This window comes from Abramis brama, assembly GCF_963993115.1.
Source record: "Abramis brama genome assembly, chromosome: 6".
NCBI classification, from domain to species: domain Eukaryota; kingdom Metazoa; phylum Chordata; class Actinopteri; order Cypriniformes; family Leuciscidae; genus Abramis; species Abramis brama.
Window position 1 is genome coordinate 37,738,549 of NC_139968.1, and position 10,943 is coordinate 37,749,491.

Sequence of the window (10,943 nt, forward strand, 5' to 3'; positions counted from 1 at the left end):
TGTGTGTGTGTGTGTTTGTGTGTGTGTGTGTGTGTGTGTGTGTGTGTGTGTGTGTGTGTGTGTGTTTTTGTGTGTGTGTGTTTTTGTGTGTGTGTGTGTGTGTGCGTGTGCATAAGAGTGTATAAAATCCTTATAAAATCCTTGAGGCCACGAGATACTATCTTGAGGCAACGAGAAACTATCTTGAGGCCTCGGGATAGTGTCTGGAGGCCACGGGATAGTATCTTGAGGTCACGAGATGGTATCTTGAGGCCACGGGATACTATCTGGAGGCCTCGGGATAGTGTCTGGAGGCCACGGGATAGTGTCTGGAGGCCACGGGATAGTGTCTGGAGGCCACGGGATAGTGTCTGGAGGCCTCGGGATAGTGTCTGGAGGCCACGGGATAGTGTCTGGAGGCCACGGGATAGTGTCTCGAGGCCACGGGATAGTGTCTCGAGGCCACGGGATAGTGTCTGGAAGCCACGGGATAGTGTCTGGAGGCCTCGGAATTGTGTCTGGAGGCCTCGGGATAGTGTCTGGAGGCCACGGGATAGTGTCTGGAGGCCACGGGATAGTGTCTGGAGGCCACGGGATAGTGTATCGAGGACACGGGATAGTGTCTTGAGCCCACGGGATAGTGTCTGGAGGCCACGGGATAGTGTCTGGAGGCCACGGGATGGTATCTGGAGGTCACGGGATACTATCTCGAGGCCACGGGATAGTATCTGGAGGCCACAGGATACTATCTCGAGGCCACGGGATACTATCTCGAGGCCACGGGATACTATCTCGAGGCCACGGGATAGTATCTCGAGGCCACGGGATAGTGTCTGGAGCCCACGGGATAGTGTCTGGAGCCCACGGGATAGTGTCTGGAGGCCTCGGGATAGAGTCTGGAGCCCACGGGATAGTGTCTGGAGCCCACGGGATAGTGTCTGGAGGCCACGGGATAGTGTCTGGAGGCCTCGGGATAGTGTCTGGAGGCCACGGGATAGTGTCTGGAGGCCACGGTATAGTGTCTGGAGGCCACGGGATAGTGTCTGGAGGCCTCGGGATAGTTTCTGGAGGCCACGGGATAGTGTCTGGAGGCCACGGGATAGTGTCTGGAGGCCTCGGGATAGTGTCTGGAGGCCTCGGGATAGTGTCTGGAGGCCACGGGATAGTGTCTGCAGGCCACGGGATAGTGTCTGGAGGCCACGGTATAGTGTCTGGAGGCCACGGGATAGTGTCTGGAGGCCTCGGGATAGTTTCTGGAGGCCACGGAATAGTGTCTCGAGGCCACGGGATAGTGTCTCGAGGCCACGGGATAGTGTCTGGAGGCCACGGGATAGTGTCTGGAGGCCACGGGATAGTGTATCGAGGCCACGGGATAGTTTATTGAGGCCACGGGATAGTGTCTGGAGACCTCGGGATAGTGTCTGGAGGCCTCGGGATAGTGTCTGGAGGCCACGGGATAGTGTCTGGAGGCCACGGGATAGTGTCTGGAGGCCACGGGATAGTGTATCGAGGCCACGGGATAGTGTATCGAGGCCACGGGATGGTATCTTGAGGTCACGAGATGGTATCTCGAGGCCACGGGATGGTATCTCGAGGCCACGGGATAGTGTCTCGAGGCCACGGGATAGTGTCTCGAGGCCACGGGATAGTGTCTCGAGGCCACGGGATAGTGTCTGGAGGCCTCGGGATAGTGTCTGGAGGCCTCGGGATAGTGTCTGGAGGCCACGGGATAGTGTCTGGAGGCCTCGGGATAGTGTCTCGAGTCCACGGGATAGTGTCTCGAGTCCACGGGATAGTGTCTCGAGGCCACGGGATAGCGGGATAGTGTCTCGAGGTCACGGGATAGTGTCTGTGTGTAAAATTAGGTAAAAAGTTAGGTAGCAGCAGAAAGTAAGGTAGAACAGTTAGCCTATGTGTATTAGCATGTAGATACAATGGGTTATCCCACCGGTCACTATTGTTGCCGTTGACATGTTTGTGAGTTCTATGACCACATTAAATAAAGTTGAGTAATTGCAAATGCATATATCAATACTAGACACCTTAAACATGATGTGTACCAAAAATCTATGTCCTATCTTTATGTTAACATACTTTAATAACCTTTTCTTTGGGACCTTTCTTGCTGCCATCCTCTTCTCTTGGCGCAAACAGGAAGTAAACAGCTCTGGTCATGTGACAATTTACAGTAAACATGCGACACTGCACATATTTCATTGAGACCCTTTATTATTTCAATATCTGCTGGAAATGCATTGATAGATCATTCAGTAACATTTTTATAGCCTTAGAAATGAAACATTTTTTTACGGTCACTATTGTGACCGGTGGGATTAAATGGGTTAATGAAAAAAGTAATAAATAAAAGATATGCTCCACTGGCTACGATTCAGAGTTAAATTTCCCCCAAAATTTTACTGTATTATATTATATATTGCAATGAAATCCATATTCAAATGTAATTTCTGTATATAATGACATCAAAGTAAACATGGTATCTAAAAAAAAAATTGCTCTATCAGCACAAAAACACAAATGCTAAGCTAACATGGAGCAGCAGATTGGGTAAAATCCATTAAACATCATGTACATTTATGACTTAATTACACAGTCACATGTTTATGGTCAAATGTCCTTGCTTTAAAGAGCTTTTTTTGTGACCAGGAATTGTTTTGGAAAGATGTTGCCTCAGCTCAACAATCAATAGCAAACTTAACAACCTATTAAACGGACCGAAATCCCTTAGGCCACGTTCACACAGCAGCGGAATATGGTTGTCAGTCCTTAATGGTAGGGTAGGAATATTTCGGAGAGGCTAGCATTAGCAAACTGCATTCAGACCGAATGCAATGATTAGACGAAAATTTTTTTGGTCCTGAGACTTCCACAGAAGATAAATGTACATGTTTTAATATTTAGACCACTTCTATTATTGATTGCTATCAGGATGTGAAAAGAGTTTCAACCAGTATAACAAAAAGTGTTTATAAAAAAAGTGCCTACCCTACCTTTAATATGGTTACGTAACGTTTAGTGAAAAAGAGCTCACACATGTGTGTGAATGCAACCATATTAATGACTCAAAACAGGACTGACAACCATATTCTGCTGAGGAAAGTCTTTAGGTGTTAACCAGGATAAATGACTCCAGATCATTCAATTATTGAAAAATTGAGCTTCCCATCATGGCTGCATTACAACCTTAGATGTTCATTATTTTTCAATAATCCAACAGCCCTTCGTCAATTATTTATTACATGTTACAATCTATACTTACAACGAGCACGTAAGTGCACTGCTTGCTTAATACAAAGTGCTCCATGAACCAAGAAATCTCAAGCATGAATTTTTAACCTCTGCATTTTGAATCATTCTTGACAACAATAGCATACGCCTACATTTGATGACAGTTTTCCAGGACATTTCTTTATAATGATTCAGTTCCATTTGTCTTTCCATAGTCTCTATGTCGTAGCTACAACGTCATTTAAACTCCAGCCCAATGTTTCATGTGTATCAATTAACTTGGTCATTTGTATAATAAATGTTGTATATAACAGTTCATTTTGTGATAATGTCTGGCTGACTGTACATTATCCCTTACTTATTGCATTGGTTACATATTTCACATATTATTTTGTTAATACCACCGTGCTGTCTGGTATGAGAGTATAGTTAATCAGTTCGTGGGTTCGATCTTCTCTGCTGTTCATCTTCTCTGGTTCTGATGTCATAAACCAGCACAGCGATAGTAGCCACGCCCACCAGAGCAGAGAGAGCCAATCGGATCACAGCTTCAGTCGAACCACAACAAAGGATAGATTCTGAAGGAAGGTAAGAACAACACAGAGATGGAATTTTACATTTCAATAAACACTTAAACATACTTTGACACTATGTCTACAACGCAACTCGACAAAAGACAACAGATCCCATTATAATCAGTGATGCCATCTACAGCGGCGTTCCCACTGCCAGTGACACACAGCAACAAAGTGACACAATCTCCTTCATTTCAATGGAGAGCTGGTGATTTCCGGCGACAGTGACCATTGGCATGTACAGCTACGCAACAAAGTTGAGATATGTTTAACTTTATGCAAATGAAGAGCGACAACCAATGGGAGTATAGTCAGTGGAACGCAGGTGATCCGTCACTACATCCTATAGTCGAGTGTCGAGGCTTGATGGAGGAAAAGATATTTTACTTTCCAATAATTTATGATATGTCTCTGTGTACACATGGTGGTACTTGCCATGCTAACTGCGGGCCTGCATGGATTAGTGAACTGGTGCTTGCGAATGAACCGCAGATAAATAGCCTCGATGGCAAAGAGCACTCACTTTTTCTTGTTCATCTTTAATGTTAAGCATTTCATGTACTGATTACATTTATATTTAGGCTTTTCCCTCTGAAATGTTTGTTTTTAGCAAGTGTGCCGCACAAGTCCTGAACAGGGAAGCCAAAGAATCTCGATCGCCCTCAGGTGTTTGGTCCCAGTATCGGTCATAAATCCCGCCCTCTCCATATAATCGAATGGGATGTGAGACAAACTAAACAATCAAATTACACTTCAAATAATTTTTTTCCAAAGATGCTTTCTGTCATATTAGGTAGGTTTTATCATGCTGGAGTAAGTTCAAGTGTTCGTTTTTTAAATAAGTTTGGTTTTAAAGGTGAACTAAGTAACTTTTTTACCTTAACTGAACAGCTTCGGAGTCATTGGAATGGTTATAATACTTATTTCGGGTTGAATGGTGGTCGTTTCGCACCCCCCTGGTGCCCGTGAGCGGAAAATACGCACTTGCAACTTTGGGGCGGCGGGCCGGTGGCCGCTGCGTCAGGAAGTCTCGCGTGATATCAGGTCTCGCGATGTAAACAATTGCTTTACGGCCAAAAGAAATCTGCTAAAATGCTGTCATTGTTGCGCTCCCTCACGCTGTCCGAACCTGAATGAAGAAGATGTTTTAAAGAATGTCCCATCTGCTTTGATGTCGTTGATCTACTAGCCTCTGGTGTCTGAGAATCGCCAACAAGTTTTTACAACAGTGTTGTCAAATATCTATTCCGAAGCTGTGGGGGGAGCTCTAGAGAGAAACCTGCGAGCAAAAAGCGAGAATACAGCGTAGAAATCCCGAAGCTACTGAGTGCTGCTTTAACAACAAAAAAGGAAACCAAGAAATACAAATTTACATAATGAAGCTGAAGATGATCAACAAAGCTCAGTCAATCATTAATATAACTTCTGATGTAGCCTACCTGAGCATGGCTGACAGAGATCAGTGTTGTTGAGAAGAGTAGTCTGGTTGGTGAATGAATAAGCCACTACACAGCTGTAGGAATCATCCAGACACTCAATCTCCAGAGGTAGAGAGAGACTGATGCTGAGATCACACACACTGATGCTGGACAATACACTGATTCCTTTGTACCAGGAGAGAGTCACATGACTCACATTCAAGACTGAACACACCAATGAACATGATGATGATGATGATGATGATGAGTTATTGCTGATGACAGGAACAGGTAGACGAGCTGAAAACACAAGAGAATAATATTAAAAAAACACTGAAAACACACAGTGACTAGTGGCTGTCCAGTTTTAAAATAAGTACAAAATCACACCAGCATCATAACAGTACTCCACGTGAAGTCATATCTACATTGTAAAAATGGTATAGCCTGCAATTGTTATCTTAAAGAGTTGACCTGATTTAACCCATCAAATTTAGATTTGTTGAGCAGTGTAGAATCAGTGTTGTTAAATAGTATTTTAGATTTGAATATATAAAAATGTCTGTAATGAAATTCTAGATGGCGCAGTCTAATAGATCCTTAACTCAAACGTTTGCAATCATATCATTATCTATAGGGCTCAGCTGATTAGTTCCTGCTGTATCAGTAGCCTATGAGCTTGCGTGCTGAACCTTCAAATGCTCGATTAGCTTTGTTTTAGCAACACGCTTTCTGAAACCCTCCAACTTCCCCAGCTCCACCTAGATCTGCTCCAGGTAATTCACGCTTTATTGTACAGCATGTCTTACTTGCCCACAACGGTATGTATGTATTGGCAGTAGCAAGTCCTGTACTTGCTCTGCAGCAGCAGTAATCTGCAGCAGCAGTAATCTACAGCAGCAGCAGCAGCAGCAATGACCAACATTAGCAGCAGTAATAACAATACAGAAGCAGCAGCAATGACATACAGCAGCAGCAGTAACATGCAGAAGCAGTAATAACCTACAGCAGCAGCAATGGCCTACAGCAGCAGCAGTAATAACCTACAGTAATAAGCTACAGCAGCAGCAGTAATAACCTGCAGCAGCAGCAGTAATAACCTACAGCAATAAGCTACAGCAGCAGCAGTAATAACCTGCAGCAGCAGCAGTAATAACCTACAGCAGCAGCAGTAATAACCTACAGTAATAACCTACAGCAGCAGCAGTAATAACCTGCAGCTGCAGCAGTAATAACCTACAGCAGCAGCAGTAATAACCTACAGTAATAACCTACAGCAGCAGCAGTAATAACCTAGCAGCAGCAGTAATAACCTACAGTAATAACCTACAGCAGCAGCAGTAATAACCTACAGCAGCAGCAGTAATAACCTACAGCAGCAGCAGTAATAACCTACAGCAGCAGCAGTAATAACCTACAGCAGCAGCAGTAATAACCTACAGCAGCAGCAGTAATAACCTACAGCAGCAGCAGTAATAACCTACAGTAATAACCTACAGCAGCAGCAGTAATAACCTGCAGCTGCAGCAGTAATAACCTACAGCAGCAGCAGTAATAACCTACAGTAATAACCTACAGCAGCAGCAGTAATAACCTAGCAGCAGCAGTAATAACCTACAGTAATAACCTACAGCAGCAGCAGTAATAACCTACAGCAGCAGCAGTAATAACCTACAGCAGCAGCAGTAATAACCTACAGCAGCAGCAGTAATAACCTACAGCAGCAGCAGTAATAACCTACAGCAGCAGCAGTAATAACCTACAGTAATAACCTACAGCAGCAGCAGTAATAACCTGCAGCTGCAGCAGTAATAACCTACAGCAGCAGCAGTAATAACCTACAGTAATAACCTACAGCAGCAGCAGTAATAACCTAGCAGCAGCAGTAATAACCTACAGTAATAACCTACAGCAGCAGCAGTAATAACCTACAGCAGCAGCAGTAATAACCTACAGCAGCAGCAATGGCCTACAGCAGCAGCAATGGCCTACAGCAGCAGCAATGGCCTACAGCAGCAGCAGTAATAACCTACAGCAGCAGCAATGGCCTACAGCAGCAGCAATGGCCTACAGCAGCAGCAGTAATAACCTACAGCAGCAGGAATAATAACCTACAGCAGCAGCAGTAATAACCTACAGCAGCAGCAGTAATAACCTACAGCAGCAGCAGCAATGGCCTACAGCAGCAGCAGTAATAACCTACAGCAGCAGGAATAATAACCTACAGCAGAAGCAGTAATAACCTACAGCAACAGCAATGACCTACAGCAGCAGCAGTAGTAGTAATAACCTACAGCAGTTGTAGGTTTTCTTACAACTGTAACCTGTTAATATGAGTGCCAAATACATCTGACACTTATGTAGCAGAAAAGCAGAAGACCTAAAGGCTAAGTCCAACAACCCACTGATGCACATATTCAACCGAATGCAAACATAAATCAAAGATGCACAAAATCATTTAGTCATTTTTCAGTATTATTATAAAACAATTATGACAAATGATGTGCCTAAAATACAAAAATTTACTGTATACTAACCATAGACAGCAACACTGAATCTGTATATGATCTTTGCCCTGATTTGATAATCTCCAGAATCTGTGTTTCTGGTGTTTGTGATGGTCAGAGATCCAGTCTGATGATCCAGCTTCAGTCTGTCTCTGAATCTCCCATCAGGACCATCATATGTTGAGAGAATTCCAGTCCCTCTGTTGATTGTAGCTATAGGAGATTTTTCGGATCCAAACCGCCATTGTATCACATCATCTGCCTGTAGTTCAGTACCAGAGTTTAGAGTGACTGAATCTCCCTCCATCACTGACACTGACTTCACTGCATCTGTGTCAGCAAACACACCTGGGAAGTGGGAACGGAGACAGTTTCTCAATCACACAATGAAGTTCTTATTGAAGTAAAAATTATTCTTAATGTTGGTTTAATAAAGCTTTAACTGAAACTTCAGAAATCCCTTTTTTGGCCTTACACCCATTTTGAACATTTTAACTCTGAAACTGCAGTGAAATATAATCTTGAAAAATTATCCTTTAATAGAGGAAATGTAAGATGAATGTAAGAAAAGCGTTTTAAAATTCAAACCCGATCACACTTGATTAAACCTGCATGCTTTTCAGCTTTCATGATTCATGATTGCATGATGATGGTTTGCATGATTGCAACAGTTTATATTCAGCTGCATATTCATACAGCTTGAGTAAGTAGAATATCATATTCATACAACAGTATTTAATATAAGATCACAAACCTGAATCCAGACTAGATCTCACAATGATATATGTATATATATATATATATATATATATATATATATATATATATATATATATATATGCCAGAATTATAAGCACAAAAACATTTAAAAAAGCTAAATAAAAAAAATGTAACTTACCAGCCAAACACCAAAAGCAGAGACAGCAAAAAACAAATGAGTGAAACATTTCCTGAAATAGCGTCACTCAAGATGTTTGCCAAGATTATCCGAAAATATTGTGGTGTGAAGTAAAATTTTGTGGAGACACACAGGAGTAATACTATTTTAGGCTCGACCGAGTGCGACTCTGAGAGTGTGTGTGTGTTTGTCTATGTGTGAGAGAGAGAGAGAGAGAGAGAGAGAGAGAGAGAGAGAGAGAGAGAGAGAGAGAGAGAGAGAGAGAGAGAGAGAGAGAGAGAGAGAGAGAGAGAGAGAGAGAGAGAGAAAGAAATTATTAATGTAAATTATTAGCCTATACTCTGGATAGTCTATTTTCATTGTGTTTTTAATAGTTTCATATCATGGTTTAGTAAGTCTACATGCGCACGCATGCCACATCCATCAAATAACAGGTCAAACCACATCTCTGCACAGATGTCAATGACTAAGATCACAGCAGGTTTCACAAACACAGTAGCCTAGAGCATAATGTCATTCTCTGCAGGGAAAACACGGGCTATTCGGGATTGGCAAACACCTTTTCAAAAGACTGTGATGACGCATTTCTAGCATTTTTTTTATGTTCATTTTCAAATATGTAATGTAGCCTATATATGACACCATACTTGGTGTTAGAATGTTAGTGGGAGTGTCAGTAAATTTGTCATCTTTCTCTCTTCTTAATGCCTTAATCTTGCTTTCCACTGTAATTGATCTATATTTAGGTTTTTGGGTATATTTGGAAACGTTGAATATTGGAAACAATTGTATATTTTTTCATTTGGGACGTTCTCTCTGAGGAGGCAATTATGCACAGACACCACACAGGAAGCTAGCAAGTGAACTGCATTGTTCATTGGAACACAGCTTGTTTTCTTTCCCTTGCATCTATGACCCAAGGCAAGGCAAGTAGGTAACGATTCGTGTGACGTCAAACCCCTTCTCTCTCTCAGAGGCTCTACTTCTGCCTTCACTAACTTCCCTCCGTCACATGGTTTTTACGTTGCATGAGCGCCTTCTACTGACGGAATCTACCTTGATCAATTGGAATGGAGCTTTCTATGGAGCTGATTTATTGTTTATTGGCTTATTATTTATGGTAATAAGTGATATTCTGTCTTTAGAGAATATGGCTGCTCTTGTTTGGTTCTGATCAGGTAAAACCATAGGATTAAAACATAAACTAGGACTTTTTATGTTTTAATTTTTTTCCCTACAATTTATTTATTTTTGTTTTGTGCTATGTGTTGTTGTCTATTTGTCTGTCTAGTCTATTACATTGCGTTTATCGGTAGGTGGCGCAGCTGTACCCAGGGGTGGGGTTAGGAGTGTGCTAAGGGGGATTAAAGGGTTAGTTCACCCCCAAAATGAAAATGATGTCATTAATTACTCACTCTCATGTCTTTCCAAACCCGTAACACCTTCGTTCATCTTCGGAACACAAATGAAGATAATGTTGATGAAACCTGAGATATTTTTCTTCCTCCATAGACAGCAACGCAACAACCACTTTCAAGGCCCAGAAAGGTAGTAAATACATGTGACTACAGTGGTTCAACCTTAAGTTTATGAAGCGACGAGAATACTTTTTGCGTGCAAAAACAAAACAAAAATAACTTTATTCAACAATTTCTTCTCTTCCATGTCATTCTCGTACGCTGTTTACGTTAGGCACTTCCAGGTTCTACATCAGAACTTCGACTCACTATTGGCCGACACTGGTCATGTGAGCACAATGACACATGCGTGTAATGCTGACTCAGGAGATGGGCAATAATGAGCCGGAATTCTGATATAGAACCTGGAAGCACTGCACTGTTCACACTGTGACCCTGGATCACAAAACCAGTCACAAGTCGCACGGGTATATTTGTGGCAATAGCCAACAACACATTGTATGGGGAAAAATTATAGATTTCTCTTTTAGGCCAAAATTCATTAGGATATTAAGTAAAGATCATGTTCCATGAAGATATTTAGTAAATTTCCTACCGTTAATATATAACACATTTATTTTTGTGAGTGAATGCAGCACAATCACGAACATAAATGGAAAACCAAAGGCGATTTTCTCAATGTTTCGTTTTTTTTTTTTTTTTGCACCCTCAGATTCCAGATTTTCAAATAGTTGTATCTCAGCCAAATATTCTATCCTAAACCATACATCAATGGAAAGCTTATTTATTTAGCTGACATGAGGGTGAGTACATGATTAAAGAATTTAGAAAAGCCCACCATTCAACCCGAAATAAGTATTATAACCATTCCAATGACTCCGAAGCTGTTCAGTTAAGGTAAA

General features: G+C 42.1%; 2 protein-coding genes across 2 annotated transcripts in view; both read right to left on the reverse strand.

Annotated features, from left to right (window-relative positions):
• LOC311084841 (uncharacterized protein) overlaps nucleotides 1-10,943 on the reverse strand; it is a 334,198-nt gene that overhangs the window by 230,893 nt on the left and 92,362 nt on the right. The gene's annotated exons all lie outside the window — the stretch shown is intronic.
• LOC311084861 (uncharacterized protein) lies at nucleotides 2,189-8,822 on the reverse strand. Its single transcript, XM_084117153.1, has 4 exons — nucleotides 8,624-8,822; nucleotides 7,756-8,073; nucleotides 5,240-5,518; nucleotides 2,189-3,803 (listed from the first exon to the last, which is right to left on the reverse strand). The coding sequence occupies exons 1-4, from the start codon at nucleotides 8,670-8,672 to the stop codon at nucleotides 3,655-3,657; spliced, it is 795 nt and encodes a 264-aa protein (XP_083973279.1). The 5' UTR covers nucleotides 8,673-8,822; the 3' UTR covers nucleotides 2,189-3,654.